Source organism: Mytilus trossulus, chromosome 4 (assembly GCF_036588685.1).
Source record: "Mytilus trossulus isolate FHL-02 chromosome 4, PNRI_Mtr1.1.1.hap1, whole genome shotgun sequence".
Classification (NCBI taxonomy): domain Eukaryota; kingdom Metazoa; phylum Mollusca; class Bivalvia; order Mytilida; family Mytilidae; genus Mytilus; species Mytilus trossulus.
The window spans coordinates 86036435-86061716 of record NC_086376.1 but is presented as its reverse complement, the minus strand read 5'-3'; the positions used below and the strand labels follow the sequence as shown (position 1 = coordinate 86061716).

The window sequence follows — 25282 nt, the reverse complement described above, 5'->3', positions numbered from 1 at the left end:
TCACTAAAATGAATTTAGCTCTAGATCTATCATCTGTATAACTATTCAGGAAATTTTAACAAAATCTTAATCAACACAACAGGAGCTACAAAAGCTTGTCTCGATGTATTGCTTTCGTATTCCATTCACCCATAAATCTGTAATTAGTGTAAACATTCCCACCACATCCAAGTAGATATTGTTTGATTAGGTGTAAAATCAGATCTATACATTATAACCGAAATCTGAGACACCCTTTTCCTTTTGTAGATAATGGTTTTAGAAACTACAAGGTTCTAACTATGACATTGTTTTCTTAAATTACAAAACTAACATGAAAAATTTTACCTTGTGGTTTCATATTTGCATCTAGTATATGTTCATCTTCAATCAACTATGACTGTTCTTTTGAATAGTACAGTTACAACTAAAATTGAGAATGGAAAGAACAGAGTTTTGTTAACAGATAATGTCTGCCGTTGTTTTTTGAAATAGAAATAAACTGTATAGTTTATTCTATCAACACTTTGACGAATTAAAGGTCTGCTGCTAATATTTAAAAAAAATAATTAAAAAATCGACAAATAGCCTAGTTACTTCTTTTCTTGTTTCTACTTTAGTTGAACTCTTCATATTTATGACTCACCAGTCAGGATTCGCCATTCGGAAATTAAAATTGAGTTACTACCATCTGTTCAATGGAACGTCTAATAGAAGACTAAATAAAACTTTGAATGACATCGTTGCGAGAGAAAAGTTGCTGTTAGTATTTTATTTATCAAATACTGGATTGATGGTAGATAAAATTAAGAAGGGAAATGGGGAATGTATCAAAGAGACAACAACCCGACCATAGAAAAAAACAACAGCAGAAGGTCACCAACAGGTCTTCAATGTAGCGGGACATTCCCGCACCCGGAGGCGTCTTTCAGCTGGCCCATAAACAAATGTATACTAGTCCAGTGAAAATGAACGCCATACTAATTTCCAAATTGTACACAAGAAACTAAAATAAAAAAAAATACAAGACTAACAAAGGCCAGAGCCTCCTGACTTGGGACAGGCGCACAAATGCGTGCGGCGGGGTTAAACATGTTTATGAGATCTCAACCCTCCCACTATACCTCTAGCCAATGTAGAAAAGTAAATGCATAACAATACGCACATTTAAAATTCAATTCAAGAGAAGTCCGAGTCTGATGTCAGAAGATGAAACCAAAGAAAATAATTAAAATGACAATAATACATAAATAACAACTACTAGCAGTTAACTGACATGCCAGCTCCAGACTCCAACTAAACTGATTGAAAGATTATGATTTCATCATGATATGAATATCAGGCACAATCCTTCCCGTTAGGGGTTTAGTATCATACCATCATACCATATATGAGAAGAACATAACCCGTGTCATACGAACAACTGGTTTTTGAATAAACGTGTTTAGTTCCGATGCAAAGACCCTATAAGTGAATCAATATTAACGCCAAAATATGCAATCTTTAATGACCTGACAACAGTATCGTAACTATATCCCTTCTTGGTAAGTCTATTTAAAGGTTTTGTTAGTTTCTGAGGTGAATTCTGACATTTTTGTGCTTTATAAAGAATATTTCCATAAAAAATTGGTTGTGAAATACCTGAACGTATAAGAAGTCTGCATGTTGAGCTATATTTACGAATGATGTCCTTATACCGATGATAAAATTTAGTAAATGTTTTGACTAGTTTGTGATATCGAAATCCCTGGTGTAATAATTTTTCAGTATTACATAAATTTCTCTCGTTAAAATCTAAAACATTGTTACATACGCGAGCAAACCGTACAACTTGAGGTATATAAACACCGTAAGATGGTGACACAGGGAACGTCACCATCTAAAAATGAATAATTAAAGATAGGAAATGAAAAATTATCTCTTTTATCATAAATTTTAGTATTAAGCTTTCCGTTAGTGATATAGATATCAAGATAGAGGAAAGAGCAGTGGTCATTGTTAGTATTATTCTTATTTAAAGTAAGTTCAACAGGATAAATTTCTTTAGTATACATACTGAAGTCGTCATTATTTAGAGCCAAAATATCATCCTTATATCTAAAAGTATTATCAAATTTGTTTAAGAGATGTTGTTTCGATGGGTCTTTGCTGATTTTAGTCATAACTTGTAACTCATAGCAATAAAAAATAGGTCCGCAATAAGTGGTGCACAGTTAGTCCCCATTGGAATTCCGACAAATTGACGATATACGGAATCTCCAAAGCGAACAAAAATGTTATCTAGTAAAAATTCAAGGGCATACATAGTGTCAAAGCATGTCCAATTGACATATTTTTTTTGTTTATTGCTACTAAAATATGACATAAAAGAGTTTTTATATTCACATTCTGACTTTTTAAATGCCCATCTAATTAGGTGGGTGAATTTTTTCTCGATGACAATGTGAGGCAATGTGGTATACAGGGTAGAAAAATCAAAACTTTGAACAGATTCAAAATCACCAATATAAGCATGCAATTTATAAAGTACTTCCAACGAGTTCTTGACACCCCAAAAGTAATTAATTCCACTATTTTCGAAGGTCTTATTTGAACAATTTATTAGTAGTTTTCTTATTGTACCAAGTGTACTGGTAAGAAAATGCTTGTAAGTATGTGAGTGTTGTTACATACATATGCATCTCAATTAGAAAGTGACAGAAAAGTCTAAGATTCCTTCGTATAAAATCATGTAAAATATTAGTTTATATTCTTGAACCGGATGAAAATGCATAATTTTTACACGAAGGAATCACTTTAACAGGATCTGTATTGTTAGTTGTTCTGCACCGATGCCAATCAGCGAATTATTTGTCTGGATTACTATTTGAGCTGTACAATGTAACGAACAGACGGATTTCCGTTTTAATGAAGAACTTAAAGGGACAAATGCTTCAAATTGATATCGTTTTGGACTTGCAAAAAATATTCATGATTTAGATCTCCTTTCATACAGTATCTTATTCATCCAAAGCATTACGGTTTAAACAAGAGCAAAGTCCATAATTCTGTCATCTTTTAATTATGCTTTAGTGTTATATCGCGTACTTGTGTGTCAGTTTTGATTGATTGATACGCTCAAAATAAAACAAAAAACTATGACTGTAGTCTGTATATTTTTCTAATTATTTGTAAGGGTCACATTCGGTTTGTTTATAATAATTAATTCAACTGATCAGCTGTTCTAGTTTGTCGAGAATTTGCCATCGGCTTCCGTTTTGCATGGGATAGTAAGCTTTGGATATTTACGGATCCACTGGATCCCTGTCCCAGCATAACAAGTTAATTTTCTATAGATAGATTGACTACAAATGATAGTGTATCAACTGCTATATGTCACTTATGCGATACATGTTCTTTCAGTCATTGTATATTTTTTAAAAGTCGTTAAACGTTCGTTTGGTGTACATGCAATTTTCCTTCTAGAATTTGTTGATGCGTTTAACTGATAACAGTGGACTGAGACGTAGACGCAGGGTTTTTCTGAAAACAATACCAGTCACACCCTGTAATAATAAATAAACAAATTATCAAAACGAAACATAATCGGCAACTGGATTAGATTAAAGATACAAATTTTTATGCGTTTCATATTTATAAATTGATAAAAATAACATGAATGTAGTTGTTAATATATTTGTATAGAAATAGCAAACCAAATGAGGTTCTTATAGTTATCCTTTAATGGTTACACAAAAATGTGGTATTAATGCCTGTAACATGTGTAAATAGGTGTACCTCATTCGTAGATTATAATGGTGAAAAACCCCGATGACCTTATATTGACTTTCCAAAATATCAAAACTACGATTTCGCACCATTTGTCTCTGATTTGATATTTACTTATTATGTCCGATTGGAGTAATGGTTCTAAATATTTTGAAGGCATATTGACGGTTTCGATTGATATGCATGTACTTTTCTTACGTTTAAAGAGTGGATATTTCTATCGCAAATGAACAGTAATAAAACAGTCGACTAGAGTTCATCACCTGAATCCTCGGTAATTTATTTCTTTAAAAGGAAAAAAAGTGCTGAGCTATGTGTTAATTACACATCCGCGACTCGGAAATTACTTTTTTTTCTTGGCCTTCAGTTTGTTTTTATGAATTCCATTAAATCAGCCAGAAGATATATGGATATCAAAGAATCAACGACATTCAAGAAAACTAAGAGGTCTAGTTTTCAGACAGTTGAGGAAATACGTTGTTTAAATTGTCAATTAGAGTGATAATTTGTTTTTAGATATGTCGGAAAAAAACAACATCGTAATAAAAATATTTTGACAACTTAATAATTTCAAAGAAACTGTAGTCTGTTAAAAAAAAAAGCGTCATTCAGGAACAATTTGAAGCTTTGCGAATTGAAAAAAATAATTACTTTACGTATATTTTTCTGACGTTTTGAAATTGCTTATTATTTATTTAATGGCAACATTTTATGTTACGTGCTAATGACCCAAAGTAAACGTATATGCAGAGAGTATTGTGTGTGTACATTTGAGGACAGAAACCCCAACCACAACGCAATCGGTGTATTCAAAAACACTCATACTCAGCGGTTATCTTTAAAAATAAAATTCTTCTATAGCTTTAAATACATTTTGCTTCCCCAATGGATCGATACATCTACCGGTGGACTAAGACATTCAATTCCAAAGATATTCTGTTGATAAATTTAGTAAAACATCTTTAACAAGTAAACCTTAGATCGTTCTAAACTATTCTATAGAGGACCCTTTTTGTTGTACTGAATTTGAATATTTAATTACTTTGTGTATTTTGGAACAGGATTAATATGCATGTAAGGTGACTTCTGTGGTACTCTATATGAGCAAGTGTAGTTCCATGTCATTATTGCATAATGTTATTTAACGTAATAAATAGTTATATAGGGGAACAACAGAAACAGTAGACATTCAAAGCAAAAGAGGTAAACAAACTCATAAACAAATAAAATCAAAGAAATTAAATCTCATTATTTGCTTTTATGTTTGTTATTTTTAAACCGTACTCTAAAGGCTCTAGTATTGTTATCTTTTATGCTTTGCCAGTGAACACAGATACATGTATATACATTGTAATTTCTATTTCATAAATCAATAATATTCTATTAACAACAGTATTATACCTACCGCACAAATACAAAGTTATATTGTAAACATATTGCATTGCAATAAGTAATGCATCACACTCAGATACAGTTTTTGCAACCTTCTTACGTCTTCAGGATGATGGACATGCTTAAATTGTCGAAGTACAAAACCTAAAAAAGATAAGCTAAACTATACTCTTTGATACTGAAATTGTTGTGTGACTTTGTGTGGTTTGTGGGTTTAACAAGGATACTCCCATTGTATATTGGAGATCACGAATAAAATTTAAATACTAGTTTTTGTTTAAACATAAAGTTTAACAAAATTCGGATTTAGAAACATACATATATAACTGTTTTCCCTCCTGCCGTTCCTTTAACAGCCCAAGATACATGAATAAATAAAACTAGCATATATAGATATGAAGTACGCATCAAATGCATTGAAAGACAAAACACGTACATATATGCCTTAAAACTACAATTAAGAAAGTTCCCGAGACGGGTCAATCATAAGAATAGGCAGGGCCATACCTATTTGCCAATGCTGTCATAATTAGGTCATAATATTGAACACAATATTAGTTTCTCTAGGGGAAAAAGCTGTAAATATGTTTTCCAATTCAAGGTTTTTTCATCTGCTAAAAGTCTTCTTTTTTTTACTTATCATTTGAAAGAATAAAAACCGGAGAAACAAAAAACGAAATCAGTGTGTCTCTTGTTTTTTATTCAAAGAAAAAAAGTTAATTTAGAAAATGCCAAACCCCGTGGAAAAATTAGAACGAAAAGTCCCAAACCAAACGGCAAAATCAAAATCTCAAACATATCAAAAGAATGGATGAAAACTGTCATATTAGAAAATGGTATTAAGCTATCTAAACCTCTCCCTTGTATAATAGTCGCATAACATTCCATTATATTGACAACTTTGTGTAAACAAAATAAACATACACAACAGATAAAAATGTCAAAATAGGGGTACAACATTTAACATTGTGTTATAATCCTAATTATTATAAAAAAAAACAGATATGTAACAAATATATTCGTAAATGCGGATTAAATAGGATTTCGAAATCGTATTGTATACAAATAATATGCTTCCAAAAACTTTAAAACTATTTCCGTTTATGAAACCAAACTGAAAATGGAGACTGATTCTTTATGGCAGAAACACAGAAAATATTCTCACGTATATAAATTTTTTATAAAAAGCTGTTATGCAATAAAAATAAAAACTTTATCAGTTTCTTACATAATCAACTGGTCATTGTAAAATTTGATATATCTTGGCATGACAGAACTATAAACTACTCTTCTTATTGTCTATCGGCAGTGCTATCGACCCATTTCTAGCGCAAGCAAATACGCTATTGTTAAGTTTGTTTTGCCGTATGTCTGACACACATGAGGTCAGATTAGAAATTCAAAATAACACCTGCAAAATGTGTATAGCCTATCAAACATTTTCCAACAAATTTTTAAAAAAAACTTTGCATTTGTAAAATGCTGTTTTAGAAGGAACTTATACAATGTGTCATACCTGTATTTGAAATTTTAGCAATGGTAGCTTTCGAAAAGCTGTTTAACATCATGTCAGTACCGAATCACTGACTCCAATTCTGATAGTTCACAGTGAAGGTATCGATAAAGTGTTAGAAAATGCACACACACCTCCATGTGAAATATTCATATCTTTAAAATAGTCTTCTAATGTGTTAACTACTTGTCTGTTTCAGTTCTTGGCATATTGTATAGAGCCACTTCTGCTGTGGAGGAAATTATGCATATGTCTGTGTGGTTTGTCGTTTTTCATTTTTAGCCTAGGCGTTGTCAGGTTTTTTATTCGATTAATGAGTTTGACTGTCCCTCTGGTATCTTTCGTCCCTCTTTTTTGACATTTTACTGCATACAGTTAATTATTTTACTTGCATTATGGTTTAACATCGGTTCTTCCTTGTAATAAATATACTATTATTAAGATAATTATAAATATACATCAAAATACAGTAACCAATAAAATTTAATGTAATTACAGATGACACACATCGTAATAGTTCATTGTAATTTAATGATAAATCTTCGTGCTACTATTTCTTTCCATCTACTGGGATTTATGATAACACGTACACACAATACGACCTCCAGTTTTAGAACGAGGCTGATGCTGAAAAAAATATTTATCTTCGTTTCCGTGTACTCAACGAAGACAAATTCTAATTCCATTTCCAAAACCAATAAAGAAACAAAACCAATAATGCTAATAAATTTATCTAAAGATAAAGTTGTGAGTAAATGAAAAGTGTTTAAAATGTGTTAAACGATCACTCTTCTCAAAAACTTAAGCAACAACAGGCAAAATAGATATTTTGTATATATTCTCGATCTAAAACAATGAAATAACCCCAATACAATGATTAAACTAAAATAAAGATTTAAAGTAGAAATCACACAAAAGAGGTTCACATGCGCTTGAATTGCTTATTTTGCAAAATATTTGCGAAAAAAACGCAAAAAGGATACTAATTAACGATAAGAACATTTAATACTATAAGCGTAGAAATGTTAAGAGATATATAAATAAACTCATCATAGATACCAGGACTAAATTTAGTATATACGCCAGACGCGCGTTTCGTCTGCAAAAGACTCATCAGTGACGGTCGAATCCATTTAATCAAAAATACCAAATAAAGTACGAAGTTAAAGAGCATTGAGAACCAAATTTCCTAAAAGTTTTGCCAAATTCAGCTAAGGTAATCTATGCCTGAGGAAGAAAAGCCTTAGTATTTCAAAAAATTCAAAAATTTGTAAACAGTAAATTTATAAATAAAACCATATCAATGACAACTCATGTCTGCTCAAAAAGTGCTGACTACTGAGCTTGTGATACCCTCCGGAAATAAATCTCCACCAGCAGTGGCATCGACCCAGTGGTTGTTAATAAAATCATCATAGACACTCATCCGTGAAGCTCGAATCTTAAAAAAGTTAAAAGGGCAAAATAAAGTACGAAGTTGAAGAGCATTGAGAACAAAATTCCTAAAAGTTTTGCCAAATACAGCCAAGGTAATATATGCCTGATATAGACGAATTTTGTTAACAGTATATTGAAAATCGGCTGTCAATTTTGCAACAGAAAGTTAGAACCATAGTTTCTCTATCACTGACGTTTGAGGTAATATCGACCAAGCGCTAGTAAATAAAAATAAGGAATGAATTGATAATTTCGGTATAATTTTTTAAGTCCTGAGAATAAAAATAAATAAACGCCATACATTATGTTATCGGTTTATAGTTATCCAAGGTTCCAGTATTATAAATCAATACGCCAATCACGCGTTTCGTGTTCATTAGACTCATCAGTAACGCTCAGATCATAATAGTTATAAAGCCAAACAAGAACAAAGTCACAGATAATTGATGACCCAAAATTCCAAAAAGTTGTGCCAAATACGGCTAAGGTAATCGATGCCTTGGATAAGAAAATTCTTTGTTTTCCGAAAAAAAATCAAAGTTTTGTAATAGGATATTTATAAAAATGATCATATAATTGATATTCATGTCAGACTACTGGGCTTGTGATATGTTCGGGGACGAAACGTCCACCAGTAGTGGCATCGACTCAGTGGTGTAAAAAAATATCAAATGTATAAATTATAACTTAAAACGCCAGATTTGCCGCATTCTGTCTACATAGGACTCATCAGTGACGCTCAGATAAGAAAAGTTAAAACATGAGATGAAGTCGACAAAGACAGCCATTGCTCGACAATCGATACATAAATGGTGTTTGGTCAAGATAACAAGGGCTGGGCGCAGTAATAGCTTTGTTGCCACAATGTCATTAAGTCAACAGAATTTTGTTTTAACTCACTTTTAAAATTGTAAAGTTGGAAGTAAGAAATGTTTTAAAAAGACAAAAAACATGTACAATTGGTAAATGATAAGGTTTTCAAATATTTTACACAAGTGCCTGCATAGATTAATTTTGAATGTAATCATGGTCCCTTCGTCAAACCAACATCTATAATCCTCGTGTTACTGTCTGGTGTGTTCATTTACCGATTACGTTCTATTCCCTTTGTGAAATGTGGACACAGGTTTTTGCTCTTTTAATATACTAGATTGTTGAGTGTGTGTCCGAGCGAAAACTGCTCTAGTTCATTACTTTAGGAATATTTATCAAAAAGTAGAATTTCAATATTAACAGTTGTTGGCATGACACAGAAAATGTTCTTCTCATATATGTTATGATGGTATGATACTGAACCCCTAACGGGAAGGCTTGTGCCTGATGTTCATATGATGACATCATAATCTTTCACTCAGTATAATTGAAGTCTGGAGCTTGCATGTCAGTTAACTGCTAGTAGTCTGTTGTTATTTATGTATAATTTATATCTTTGGTTACATGTTCTGACATCGGACTCGGACTTCTCTTGAACTGAATTTTAATGTGCGTATTGTTATGCGTCTACTTTTCTACATTGGCTAGAGGTTTAGGGGAGGGTTGAAATATCACAAACATGTTTAACCCCGCCGCATTTTTAGGCCTGGCCCAAGTCATGAACCTCTGGCCTTTGTTATAATTTTAGTTTCTTGTGTGCAATTTGGAAATTAGTATGGCGTTCATTATCACTGAACAAGTATATATGTGATTAGGGGCCAGTTGAAGGACGCCTCCTGGTGCGGGAATTTCTCGCTACATTGAAGACCTGTTGGTGACCTTCTGCTTTTTTTTTTCTATGGTCGGGTTGTTGTCTCTTTGACACATTACCCATTTCCATTCTTAATTTTATGTGTGATGCATGTATAGAATGTGACATTTAACCTATCAGCACACCCTGTCTAGATCAGATATTTGTATTCATATGATTCCCAACTGGTTTAGTCGTGTTTTTTACTTGCATGTGTGTATCGTAATGAATGTTTGAGATTTTAAACTCGGCAAACTAGTGTTTTCCTTTATTTTCAAAAGACCAAGACATAACCATCTATGGAAACTGGAAAACTAAACCTTGCAAATGTGTCTCTAAATAATATTGATGCCGACATTTTTGTTCTTCTTATGATTAATCTATATTTAAATGAGACCTGAATTTAAATTAAAAAATAACTAGAAGTCAACGAAGTTTACAATTAGTTGACCTGAACTTGACAAATTGATTGCATGCAGTGTTCCAGAGTTATGATATAAAGTATGTAACAGTTCTCTATCTTCCTGTGGATTTCACTCTGTATGATTGTATAAAAAAAAAATGCGTTTGTCTTGTCTTATGATAAATCTAATTTCATTTTTTTTTGTACTGTCTCATACTTTGTTCGTTGTATGTTATTCATTTAAGATATGAAATGATCGCTGACTAGTTTGTAATAAGTAGGAAACAGGAGTTGCTGCACTAGTTTTGTTTCTGATAGATTAACACAAAACTATATACATATACTGTTATTTCGGTTTGAACACTAATTGGCATACATCATGTCGATAATTATATTTTGACATTGCAGAAGGGCATGATTGGTGCTAATACGCACTTTATACAATGAATAAGCATTTCAGTATGCATGGTAAAGCATATTTAACTGTAGTTGATCGACATGAAAAAAGCTTCAAAGTACCTGTTTCTCTATTTTTTACACTTTTTATACGACCGCAAAAATGGACAATTTATTGGTCGTATATTGGTATCACGTTGGCGTCGTCGTCTGCGGCGTCGTCGTCCGAATACTTTTAGTTTTCGCACTCTAACTTTAGTAAAGTTGAATAGAAAGGAAGGTTGGGATTGATTTTGGAAGTTTTGGTCCCAACATTTTAGGAATAAGGGGCAAAAAAAGGGCACAAATAAGCATTTTCTTGGTTTTCGCACTATAACTTTAGTTTAAGTTAATAGAAATCTATGAAATTTTGACAAAAGGTTCATGACTACAAAAGAAAGGTTGAGATTGATTTTGGGAGTTTTGGTTTCAACTGTTTAGGAATTAGGGTCCAAAAAGGGGCCCAAAAAAGCATTTTTCTTGGTTTTCGCACCATAACTTTAGTATAAGTAAATAGAAATCTATGAAATTTAAACACAGGGTTTATGTCCATAAAATGGAGGTTGGGATTGATTTTGGGAGTCATTAACAAAAATTGAATTATTGGGCTTCTTTGGTATTCTGAATCTAAACATGTACTAAGATTTTTTTATTATGGCCTAGATTTCAAGTTGGTCCAAATCATGATCCAAAATAATTATATTAAGTAATGTGCAATAGCAAGAAATTTTCAATTGCACAGTATTCAGCAATAGCAAGAAATCGTCCAATAACACAGTTAAGTGCAATAGCAATAAAATTCCAATTGCACAGTATTGCGAAATAGCAAGAAATCTTCAATTTCAATTGCACAGTATTGCGCAATAGCAAGAAATATCTAATTGCACAATATTGTGCAATAACAAGAAATTTTCAATTGGAGTTATCGTTCTTTGTCTTGAATAGTAGTTGAATCAACTTAAATCATTGTTTTATACAATATACAATATATATTCACTTTTACTACCAACTGATAAATTAAAATAATGTTTACTATTCAGTGATAACAAGCACTTTTTTACATTTTGATATGTATTTAAATGAGAAGTAATTGGTGCAAGCTTCATTAGAAATTTGAATTGAGATCAGTTTTGGAATAAAGGAAAGGGGGATGTCAAAAAAAAATTGTGGAGGGGGGTCAATTTGTTTCATTTCAGATGTCATAAATAAAAAGAAACGGTTTGGGTAAGTATGGACAAAAAATGAAAAGACAGTGACAAGTGAACTTTATGATAAAATAAATTCCAATAACAAATATTTGGAATTGTGTTTAGTTCTTGTTGAATTAACACTCACCAATAACAAACATATACCACACTACAGCACGAACTAGTTGTTTCATTTTTCATTAAAAAAAAACACCCACAATATTTAAAAGGTCAGCTTATACAAAACAGCAGTTTCATTATAATTGGAGACCAAAAGAGTGTCGTTTTCGTTGTTAATAAAAATACCAGAGGGTTTGATGATTCCCTGTACCTCACCAAGTATACGCCTTCCCTTTTTCCCATCTGGTGAAATTACGACTATACTACTATTTTCATAATCTGCGACATAAATATTTGAATGTTTATCAGCGGTCACACCGCAGGAACTTTTCAACACTGATTCATCTTTGAAGTCCCATAGTTTCTTACCTGTTATGGAATAACAGCTTACTGTATTGTGTTTAGTATAATATAAGAAATCCATATATGTTGTTATATAGCTCCAATGATTTATTTCCATGTCGTCGACTAAAAGAACATTATCTGTGTTTGGCAATTTCACCACTCTAACACCGTTGTAGTTCTCGCAGTATAAAATGTTGTTGTCTTGATGGATTATACCACCGCATATATTCAATGTGTTGATGGTTTTTACAACTTTCTTGGATGCAATATTGATGATCTGAATATCTGATGCACTATGAAATGAAACTGCTACGCTTAAGTCGTCGATGCATGCTACATCCACTGGATATTGTGGTGGTATATTAATTACACTATCCGATTTTCCATCTTTTGTTAGAATGATCAATTGATGCTCGTAGCAGTTCACAAAGATGAATTTACCTGACGGGGTCATTGAGCAACCAGTTATTTTCTCTGGAACGGCTATTATTTGTTGTTGCGTTGGGTTTATATCATGAATAGAACTTGGTGTAACAACTGGCGTTCTTAATATTTGAGCCTGCCTCTCTGTTTTATTCTTAAGTACAAATAATGGCGATTTTTTTTCTGTCGAAACTGAACCAAATTTTTGAATAGATAAAATGTTTGATAGTTCGTCATCTACCTCAAGATTAATAACAACTTGCTCGAGACTTCCATCAATAGACAGAGACTGGAGATATTCCTCTTTCTTTTGGATTTCCACCTCAAGGACTTTAGCTCCTAAAAATGTCTGAAGATTCGATGCATATTTCCTAATTGAACACATTTCATTTTTCAACTTACTCACATGTTTATAATTCTGGGTTATATTTGTAATGACGGTTTCTATTCGACTGCTTACATCCTTTTTGGTAGCTAGCAATTCCTCAGTAGACTGTTTTTCTAGGAAGTCAAGGTGTTTATTTATTTGATCACGCATCTGTGTTATCTCGGACTGAAACTTATGGTGTTGGTTCTGTATTGAAGTGAGGTTCTGTTTACGGTCATCGATGATTTCCTCTGCATTAGTTAACAAATCTTTAATTCGCTGTTCCATACTGTCCAATAAAGACGATGTCTTCGACGTTGCTATGACCTCTTCTATCGATAACAGACCAACGCAGTTTCTATGATTAGAAGAGATACATAACGGACAACATAGGTTTTCATGCTGAGGACAGTACATCTGGAACTTTCTATTGTGATCAGAACAGTGATGTTGTATACTGGATATTGAAGATGGAAGCTGCTTGTAGTTTTCAACTGTAATTACCTCATGATTTCTAGACGATTTCAAAGCATTGTGGCAGTTCAGACACTCGGGACATAGGCCTTGTTCACATTCAGAACACCAATATTCAGCTTCTTTGTTCTTGTGCTGGATTTCACAAACAGAACATAACATGCTGCATAATGTCGCCATTGTCACTTAACTGAATACTACAAAATAAATATTAAACTTAAATATTAAATATTTTTAACCTTATTTAACAGGATTTTGATAAACAGTTCCAATTTTTTTTACAAATGATTAAATTAACTCATCATAGATACCAGGACTAAAATTTAGTATATACGCCAGACGCGTGTTTCGTCTACAAAAGACTCATCAATGACCCTTACAACTGGCCGAGTTGTAATAATTTGACTTATTATGTTTTTATGTGAACAACAGCTTGCATTAATTTGTGAACAATACATCAAAACAGAAGTTGATTTTAAGGATTATTGCGAACATTGTAAAGAAAGTAACACAAATAAAAATCATAAAGCGTTTGTTAAATTAGATAAACAATGAACATCAGAAGATTGCAAGAATATTTATAGACAAAACAAGCCGGCTTTGAATATTGTGCAGAAATGAAAATGTACGGAGATTAAAGAAATGCTTTCAGAAGTTCAAAATGTCAAAGAAGGGAACATGTACATACAATAACTGTAGAACAATTTCAGAAACATTTTTAAAAATGTAAAATAACACAAAAACGGACAAGGAAATATAATCAGAAACTTTACCATACGTACATGAGGAAGTAAACATTCCATTTGCAGAAACTGAATCAGAAAAAGCGTAAAACAATTAAAATATGATAAAGCTACTGGGTTCAACTGCATCATGAACGAATATTTTATTGCTGTAAAAAATGTACTTATTCCAATATTGGGTAAAGTTTTTATTAATATTCTTACTTCCGTAAATTTCTCTGAAATACAGTATTGGTCTAAAGTATCATCGTAAAGAAGACGTTACTAACCCTAACAACTAGCGATGCATATCTCATGTTAGGAAATTCTTCACCTCGTTGCTGAATACAAGGTTAATTGCTACATTAGAGCGAAAAGAACAATGTGTAGACAAGTATACCATTTGGTTTCCGTCCTAGATTTGGAACAGTCGATACTGTCATTGCCCTTTATTCCCTGATCACTAATTATTTGGGTAAAGGTAAACGTATATACTGTATCTTTGAAGATTACGTCAGAGCTTTTGATAATATCACGCATTACAAATTATGGAAAAGGTTAGTCAGATGTAAAGTCAATGGGGTAGGCAATTAAATGTCATTAAATCTATGAATAGCAAATCAAAAACTTGTGTTAAACTTTATGGAACATTTTGTGATGGTTTTTTTTAATGTACTGTTGATCTAATGCAAAATGAATCCTTATTCCCACTGTTGTATTTATTGTATGTCAATGATAAGGAAATATAACTGATAACATAAAATTGTAAATCATAGGACTTAAAATGGTAAAACTGGATTTGTTAATGTGTGTGACAATATGGTTTTATTTAGTGAAAGTATAACTGATCTACAAAAGATTATCGATGCTATAAATGTTTATTGAAATAAATTTGATTTGTACAAAACTATTATCAAAAATAAAAATTGTAGTCTTAGAACCAGAGGGAAATTTAGAACAGAAGAGCAATGGTATACAAATTGAAAAGCTTTGGAGAAGACGTTACTAAGTTGGAAAACTTGTGTCTAATCCATTTGTCTCTTTTTGGAACAATAAAATATGTTTTAACTAAAAAGCTATTGATATATGTAGCGATTTCATGTATTTGAGAATCTGTGTTATAGTAATGGTAATATTTTAAATACCCATATAAACTGTCAGAGCAGTGTAAAAAGGCTGTGTCAAGCATATTTAATAAAACAAATACGATTACTTTAATCCTGAAACACCGTTGTCATTTTGTTTATTTTTATGTAGCAAGCATATTGAATTATTGCTTAGAAATATGATAATTTCAATTGGGGCCAAAAATTAAAAAAGTTCCTTTGTATTTTTGAAAACGTATTCTTAAAGTAAAAATCATTGCTGTAACTAATATGTTGTACTGTGAATTAAGTTGATTTTATATGTCCATTGAAATGCAGTATAGAATACTCGAATATTGGTTGATAATTTTGAGTACAGAAAAATTTCTTCTAAAAACTTGCTATGATGAGATGTATGAAAGAAGTTGTCCTAAAAAGAATGATAAACAAAACTGGAGTTGTAAAATTAGATATATTTTGGTAAGAAATGGATTTAATTATGTTGGTGGGGCCAAAGTGTAGTTTATAAATAATTTTTACTGTTTCCTGTGAAGTTAATACTTATGATAAGTGTTGCTTTATTGTGATATATTGTTTGATTTCTCAAGAATGAAAAGTGAAAAAAATCTTCAAACAATTGCATACCAAAAGATGCACAGCATCAATAGGTAGACAGTGACAGTGTCTGTGAAAGAGCATGGATCTGTGTCGAAAACTGTAAGAGGAAATATTTACAAAAAAAGTTACACCATGTTCTATAATTTGTACTACAAATTACTTTGTTTTTTCAGTCTGGGACGAATGAAAAAAAATATCCTTATACACTTTCATAGTGGAAGGTCACACTGACAACTTCAACATATGTGCAGCTATTATGTGAGGTTTCGGGTATCTGGATTTAAAATTGTGGGAGAAGTTGAACATATAAACTATGTACCCATTTTTGCCAGCCTAATCACTCCAACATTATCATACTATAAGCCGGGTTGGACCTTTTCATACTCAGCCAAATATGAATATCAAAACATTGCAGGACTTTATTGTCAGTTTTGTGTATGCGTCTTCTCTGTATTTTTTTTATGATGTTTCCAAAAGCAAATTCTTTGTTCTAGACAAATTTTTTTCTAATTTTGTTTGTTCGTCAGAATAAAGTTTAAACATTAGGATTGAGCTCGAATGACCTGTAATTATACAATCTGTATCAAAGTTCCAAACTCCATTGATAAAATACACACTGATTACATTTGTTTGACCCTTGAGAGATTTGGTAAATACTGCTGATTTAAAATGTGTATCACTTTAATTCACATAGCGATATGACCTTACATTACTTTCAAGGATATTTTGTTAAACTGTGTGTATTTATTGCGTAAAATTTAAAGACAAAAATACATTAAATGCATTGATTTGCAAGACTTTCTTTTAAACAAAGACTATTATGGTGTTTTATCTTATCAGTTTTTCTCAAGTTCAATGTTTTCGCAATCTTAAACATTCATATACAATAATAGTGTGATCTTTTATTTTGCCGATTTTTTCCTACCCCCGATTGTAGCATTTTAACTCAGTGTTTTGACTGAGTGAGGATTCGTATGGCGGGCACGTATGACAAGATAGTGACGCCAATCCTATTGATGCATGGTGTCCTATTCTTTTAAATGATTTTTGAAACCATGAGAATCCCTCAGTTTTTATTTTTACACCTTTTAACGAATATTCTGGTATGCCCTCGCTCTAAATTTTATAGTACATATCTTTACATAGACTTAACCTACAATTAAAGGTACGGGATCGATTTGTTGTATCGAAATATGTAAATACGATATTATTTCATCTTTCTCGTAAATCATCATCTTGTAGCAGTATCGTTCTACAAATGTTTTGACTTAATTCTATATAAATGTAGATATTAACATAACTATCAATACAAATAAAACTAGAAAAAGTTTCTAAATTATTATGGTTAGTCGAATATCATTACCTGAGCGAGCTATTGTTGTTTAGTGAAGGTACACGACAAGGAAGTTCATTGATGATAACCAATCAGAACGTGGCTAAAGGTTAATAATGAATATTAGCTTTCGAAAAACCTGACCTATCTTTGTAGTTTGTGTTTTGATAAATGTATTCTACCATTTTTTTTTTGGCTTAAAAATAACACATATGGCATTAAAAAAATGTATTTTCATAAGTTCATTAAACTTGGAGCATGTTAATAATACATAGGACATACGTGTAAACCTGCGTAACTTTTTTTTCAAAGATATTGATTTCTTTATTGGTTATCATTTCTATCAGTTTAAATACAAGTACGACTGAAGGGACTTCATAATCATAGTAACTTTGAAGATTTTCGATAAGTGAATGATTTGTCTTCAGGAATAAATACTCAAACTGCACTACTCAATCCAAAATTATAAAAAAAAACTGTATGATACTGTTCATTCAACAGGCATTGTTTCTGCCATAATCAGGTTTTTGACATTTGGGAAAAATGTCACCCTTCTTGTTTTTTTCCTACAAATTGAGGCATTTTTTCAAAGTGATTGCCGAAAGACAACTGCCATTCCACTTGCAGAACCGTCTGCTTCTGGAATGACCCGTCTATGAAATAGTTTTGAGATTTTATGATAACTTTAAAGCCTGATTCAATATAGCTATAAATTTTAAATGTTACAGTATGATAATTGATATAAATACTTAGAAAAATAGGTAGTTCACAAAGTGATAATGTTCAAGAGATCCAACACATGTTTAACAGAAATCTTAATAATGTAACGGATTTTAGGGAGCTATTGAGAATGTATCTCTCTATTTTCAACTTTGCTATCTAAATTTTAGGGAAATTGAAATACCAGATGCAAAGTATCACACTATTGTGAATATTCAACGAGAAGATCATTGAAATTTGATATGTCTATTCAGTTCTATTTTTGTATTGTCTATTGTATATTGTACAAATTGTTCAGTTAACCTTTTTCTGTTTTGATGATCAATTGAAACAAAATAAGAGTGTCCATGGAAACCATGGGTTTCATAAACTGATAAAAGGCAAATCTTCTTTTTTGAAAACATAATACAGATATGCTAATGATTTATGCAGTCAATTACCTGTTCTTTTTTTCTAAATAATTATTTTTCATTTTTTTTTAAAGTTGCTTATTAACCTATCGCCTTGTAAAGCTCCATATCTGAGTTACAGCCGATATTTGACAATATCTATTATTCTATTTTTCTAAACCATTAAATATTATATATTGTATAAATTGTTCAGTTTACTTTTCCAGTTTTGATGAAAGCTTATGCATGTCCAATAAAATACCATATATATTTTAAGATACAACTGTATGGTTCGAAAATGTGGAGGCTATGATAAGCAATGCCTGCAAATAATATTTGTAGTGTGGTTCACATGTGAATAAAGACTGTTTATTTGATTTACTGCAACATTTTCCATGAATGATGTCAGTATATGTTACTTACCAATAGTGTATGTGTTCCTCGTATCTATATAGTACAACATTACAGTTAATGTTATTACCTGATAATTAACATATACATTACAACAAACACACAAGCTTTAAATTTCATACTACTTTAGAAAAAATTATATTTTCTATTTTCAGAACTGATTTCTAATTTCGTTAAAAGAGTATATTTCGTAACAAATTTTGCAAATTTTCTGAATAAGTCGTAATAATGAATAAGTGAATGAACGTTCACGTTTATAGCACAATGTGAAAGGAATAATGAGTTACTTGATTGTATGTTTATCTACCTTGTTTGTAGTTACTACCATCAAACGAAACAATGAAAACAACTGGATGTCAAAATATAATTGTCAAAAACTTGTTTGGACTTTGCTAAATTTCTTGATATTCCTTGTCTTGTCTATTCCTTTCTATGTCCTTCAAAGTTCCCGATCTCTACTGAATTGGAAGTTAAATGTGCATTTGTTATGTGATCAGTTCCGGTTAAACGTATACAACTTTTTCTTTACACAATGTTATATTCGGGTTGAAGGCCATAAAAATAATATGTTGCCTAGACCTTATCGATGCTGTGGCAAAACTTTGATGGACTTTAATGTTTAGTATGTTAGACATTTAAAAAAAAACCAATAATAACTTTACCCCTTGGTTTTTAATATGTTATGCTACATTTATTATGAATAATTATTTAATCATTATATTTTGTTTTACTGAATCTTCTTCATTTATGCTGGACATTAAGCAACCAACAATCAATCAATCTGCATTGATGGCCTGCCCGGGGAATAAACCCATAGTGATTTAAAAATTGCGTTCCTTTGGTACGAATGACAAACTGTGTGCAAACTTTTGTACCATAATTCTTTTTAAAAAAAAATAACTTAAGGTTTTGTAGTTGATGAGACCAGTATATTAGGATTTTGGTGCTTTATCCAGTAATAACATGTACATTTTACCAATACACTCTTCTTGTTTACATTTTTCAGATTGTTATTACTTGTAAAACTAACGTGTACAAAACACATAACATAAAAAATCTTGTTTTGATATTAAAGTAAGAAGCAGTAATATAAATGCTTTAAAAAGATAGAGAAATTGTCAAGCCTTCGGAGCATTACAATTCTATATCATTTCATTCTGATTATAAAAGGATTTAATTTTATATGTAAGGGTCACTGAATGAAGAATCAAAACATTGCTTTACTCTCTTATTGGTATGTGCTTTATACTTCACATTTTAGATATTCCAAGTACAAACTAAAAGTGAGGAATGCACATACGTGCAACGTTATCCCAACGTTATGGTTAGCGAAGCTTAAAGTGTTTAGTGAAGTTCGTGTTGTTTCTTATTCCTATTTATAACTGTTGATGTAAATGTCTTTGTGTATTCCTTGGTTTTGATTGTTATTGTCTTTACAACATGGGAACATTTGACCTGGTCAAAAAGGTTTTACTAAAAGTATTTTACATAGGTTTTATGTGAAAATTGTATGTGTATTATTAACGCTTCTCCCTAATAACACGTCTTTTTAAGTCTGGCGATGAAGGACGCCTCCAGTTGCGGGAGTTTCTCGCTTCATTGAAGTCACATTGGTGGCCTTCGGCTGTTGTTTGTCTATGTTCGGGGTTGTTGTCGCTTTGACACATTTTCCATTTTTATTATCAATTTTATAGAAGGTAATTGTCAACTAAATAATGCAAGGGAAAATATGTGTTTTCAGTGTAAACGTTTGCTTTAACTAATGACGACTGATAGAACATTTTGAAATATTCGTAAATACGTACCTCTTTATAATTTAGAGACGATTGTAACTTTGGAATAACAAATTATACATTTCATAATTAAAGCATAAGTAGGTGTATTTTAAAATATATGAAAGAAATGTTGAAAAAAAATGGACAATTATTTTAGTCCTTTGCAACCAAAATTGAAGATAAAACATTGTTTACAAAACTTGGAAGATAACGAGCATACGGACTGTGTATTCCTACCAAGTTTTTTCTCTTGTCAGGCTCTCAACCAAGTCAAGAATATGACAGTTGTTTTTCGTCCATTCTTTTGGTTGAAGACGTTCAGTATATTTTTACCGTTTTCATACACTACCCATTTTGGAATTTAGTTTGAGTTCGGTTTTGTTCCTTTTCAAAATATCCCTTCATGTGAAAGTAGTTTTGGTTTGATGTTACGATAATTATTTATTCGTATGGAGTTTTGATAATTATGTGTGTTAATAGAAAAATACTGATGCACTTTTTGTGGATTGCTAAAATTCAAACTAAATTGAAAACAAGAAAAAGGGTTGAGCTAGTACTATTAATAATTACGTTATAATTAAGGATTTGTATGGAAATAATATAGACATTATTGTAATGTTTGACAAGAATATCTTTTTCTAATATTACCCTTTTATTAAGGTCATTTACGGCTAGACAGGAAATCAAAAGAAACAAATTATATGGTATCAGACTATGGTGATTTTGCTGATCTATACAAGTATGAATTTGGAAAGTAAAAGGCATCTTGGTCCAATTACATAGCTCAATATACATAAACACGTTTCATTGATAACATAAGTACACTGTCAAGTTTGAAATTTATTTTATCTATCTTTAGTTACATTTTTTCAATAAAGAGGAAAGTCTCTCTTTATTAAATGAGTACTTTAATTTCTATGATGTTTCATATTTCCTATTTTTGAGATAAATATGCTCTTAAAATGTCATAACAAAAATCTGGAAATATTATTACAAAAGTTGTCAAAGGTACCCGGATTATAATGTAATATGCCAGATGCGTACAAATATAGATCAATAACAAAAGAGGATTATCAAGGTGTATAATCTGGTATGATCTGTTATAAATGATGAGATTATGTATGTAAATTTCTTTTGTAGAATAACTGAACAACGTAACTTCTAGAAATATACATACGTGGTCGTTCCCATTGTACAATATACACTATACCTCCACCTTTACTAAACAGGTTTAAAGTACACTTTTGCTCTGCCATTCGTCCTGTTGATCTATCTTTTTCTTTAGAAAGGTATTTTACCTTAAATTAAACAATATCTGTTTTTTTACAAAGGTTAATAAAATCCATTCAACCTGTATTGCAGTAATAGTCTGAGTTGATTTTATGCTGTTTTCCTCAATTGAAACCCCATGTAATCAACTCAAGCCTTGTCAAGAATTTGAAATACAGAAAAAAACTCTTTGAACAGGATATTGGATAGGTCAAACTTAAACTGATTTAAATACATTTGAATCAAAATGTACCCAATATGTTTTAACGAATCTGAAAAGAAGTCTCATTAACTGAAAACAACAACTATATACTCTCATTTGGAAAAATATTTGGTTGAACAGAACGAGTTTCTAAGGCGCAATAATTGTTAAATATAATATATCAAACATCCTTTCGACTTGGTGTAAAACATAAGCAACATTTAAAAAAAAGAGCAATGGAAGACAAATTAAGTACAAAATTTTCAAAAAAAGTTATGAATATGAATAAAAAGCGAGTCACTTCCAATATTGTTATCGAACCACATTTTTTCCTAATTACGTCCACGAGTTCTAAAAAGGTTAAAATGAACCTTAACATGTTAAATATTAAACTTGTTAAAAAAGATAAATTTGATTACAAGAATGGAGTAGGTTACAATTTACCAAAGATTGTCAGGTTTCTTCTAGTAATTCTATCTAAAGTTTTTCTGACACCAATTCAAGTTTGGAAAGGAAACACTCAACAGGAAGTACAATTTAATTTGATGTGATTAATCGAATTGTCAGATATGATTTCTATTTAGCATTTTCAAAGGTTTCACATTTTAGGTACGAAAAAGTAACAAACTGTAATTGGGTTCAGTGTTCTATTTCAGACCGCACTTGACATGCTTGACAAATCATAATAATATCTTTTGGAAAAAAACCGGTTCTAAATGCTTTCTCTCTTTTCATAAGTATTAGTCTTCTCATCATTTTAATTCAAAAGTCCCTAATGATTCGTATGATATGTGGATGAAACTTCCATACTTTATTCATGTATTTTTGATGATATTTTTAAGAGATTAAATAACTTTTTTCACACGCAACTATTGTTGCATACCAAATGTCAGTCTAAGCAGAACATCGTCCAAGTCAACATCAACATTTCGAAATATCCGAAGAAGTCTATTTTGACGCATCAGTTCAAAATGCACGAATATAGGTTAAAACTTTGCACTCAACCACATTTCTTGATGGAAATCACTTTGTTTTCTACCAACACTGGTTCCAAAAATATCACGAAAATAATTTTGCAATCAAATGAGTATATCCATGGTGTCAAGCTTAAACAACGTACTGACATTAAATTTTTCATGACGTTAATGAAATACGAATAAGAAAAGAGCAAACAGTTTGCTAAAGTACGACAATATGTTATATAGAGTCAGGATAAGTTACTACTACTCATTGACAATAAGCTATTTTTAAAAGATGTGCATTAATAATGCCTAAATGAAACGTTCGTCTAGCGCACAAAAGGGAACTTACGAAAGCAATGAAAAGTACTTATCTTCTTTATATCCTTTAGATCAAATGGCCAAGTTGGCACATACGTGTACAGAAGACTAATTAGAAGTTCACTTATTTTTAGATTAAATTGCTAGTAGTTTTGTGGTTTATTTTGTCATAGCCGCTTTCTTTCCGTCTGATCTAAAATAGTGAGTAGACAGATATATGGAAAAATATAATAGAAATGTGTATTAATCTGTTGCATCAGAGTTCATCTCAAGTTGTAAGATCATTCGTAGTTTTAACTTTGTTGGTTTGTTTTTTTAAGGTAGCGCAATACAAACATTAATTTACCTTCTTTCTCCAACCTTTGAAATGTTGTTACTATCTTCAGACAGCATATACATACATTAATTAGGAAGAGGTATATATAGATAGATAACAACTTATTCTTTTAAATGAATCAAAAAATTTTGTTTTGCAAACATTGTGTAATCAATTATTATGCAATAAATGACAAAATCTTGGTCAATTCACTAAAATGAATTTAGCTCTAGATCTATCATCTGTATAACTATTCAGGAAATTTTAACAAAATCTTAATCAACACAACAGGAGCTACAAAAGCTTGTCTCGATGTATTGCTTTCGTATTCCATTCACCCATAAATCTGTAATTAGTGTAAACATTCCCACCACATCCAAGTAGATATTGTTTGATTAGGTGTAAAATCAGATCTATACATTATAACCGAAATCTGAGACACCCTTTTCCTTTTGTAGATAATGGTTTTAGAAACTACAAGGTTCTAACTATGACATTGTTTTCTTAAATTACAAAACTAACATGAAAAATTTTACCTTGTGGTTTCATATTTGCATCTAGTATATGTTCATCTTCAATCAACTATGACTGTTCTTTTGAATAGTACAGTTACAACTAAAATTGAGAATGGAAAGAACAGAGTTTTGTTAACAGATAATGTCTGCCGTTGTTTTTTGAAATAGAAATAAACTGTATAGTTTATTCTATCAACACTTTGACGAATTAAAGGTCTGCTGCTAATATTTAAAAAAAATAATTAAAAAATCGACAAATAGCCTAGTTACTTCTTTTCTTGTTTCTACTTTAGTTGAACTCTTCATATTTATGACTCACCAGTCAGGATTCGCCATTCGGAAATTAAAATTGAGTTACTACCATCTGTTCAATGGAACGTCTAATAGAAGACTAAATAAAACTTTGAATGACATCGTTGCGAGAGAAAAGTTGCTGTTAGTATTTTATTTATCAAATACTGGATTGATGGTAGATAAAATTAAGAAGGGAAATGGGGAATGTATCAAAGAGACAACAACCCGACCATAGAAAAAAACAACAGCAGAAGGTCACCAACAGGTCTTCAATGTAGCGGGACATTCCCGCACCCGGAGGCGTCTTTCAGCTGGCCCATAAACAAATGTATACTAGTCCAGTGAAAATGAACGCCATACTAATTTCCAAATTGTACACAAGAAACTAAAATAAAAAAAAATACAAGACTAACAAAGGCCAGAGCCTCCTGACTTGGGACAGGCGCACAAATGCGTGCGGCGGGGTTAAACATGTTTATGAGATCTCAACCCTCCCACTATACCTCTAGCCAATGTAGAAAAGTAAATGCATAACAATACGCACATTTAAAATTCAATTCAAGAGAAGTCCGAGTCTGATGTCAGAAGATGAAACCAAAGAAAATAATTAAAATGACAATAATACATAAATAACAACTACTAGCAGTTAACTGACATGCCAGCTCCAGACTCCAACTAAACTGATTGAAAGATTATGATTTCATCATGATATGAATATCAGGCACAATCCTTCCCGTTAGGGGTTTAGTATCATACCATCATACCATATATGAGAAGAACATAACCC

At 31.4% G+C, this 25282-nt stretch overlaps 1 protein-coding gene across 1 annotated transcript; it reads right to left on the bottom strand.

The window, feature by feature from the left end:
- Positions 1-3440: 3440 nt before the first annotated feature.
- LOC134716872 (protein wech-like) lies at positions 3441-13746 on the bottom strand. The gene is made up of 3 exons (XM_063579886.1): positions 12744-13746; positions 12169-12326; positions 3441-3524 (listed from the first exon to the last, which is right to left on the bottom strand). The coding sequence occupies exons 1-3, from the start codon at positions 13744-13746 to the stop codon at positions 3441-3443; spliced, it is 1245 nt and encodes a 414-aa protein (XP_063435956.1).
- Between the last annotated feature and the right edge of the window lie 11536 nt (positions 13747-25282).

What these genes read in the sequence shown, in the direction of transcription:
- LOC134716872 (XM_063579886.1), bottom strand. Translation starts at nt 13,746, where the DNA reads ATGGCGACATTATGCAGCATGTTATGTTCTGTTTGTGAAATCCAGCAC. An exon ending in TTGCTCAATGACCCCGTCAG is followed by an intron (nt 12,327 to 12,743) that starts GTAAATTCATCT and finishes ATTCCATAACAG; the next exon opens with GTAAGAAACTATGGGACTTC. An exon ending in GAAGGCGTATACTTGGTGAG is followed by an intron (nt 3,525 to 12,168) that starts GTACAGGGAATC and finishes TTATTATTACAG; the next exon opens with GGTGTGACTGGTATTGTTTT.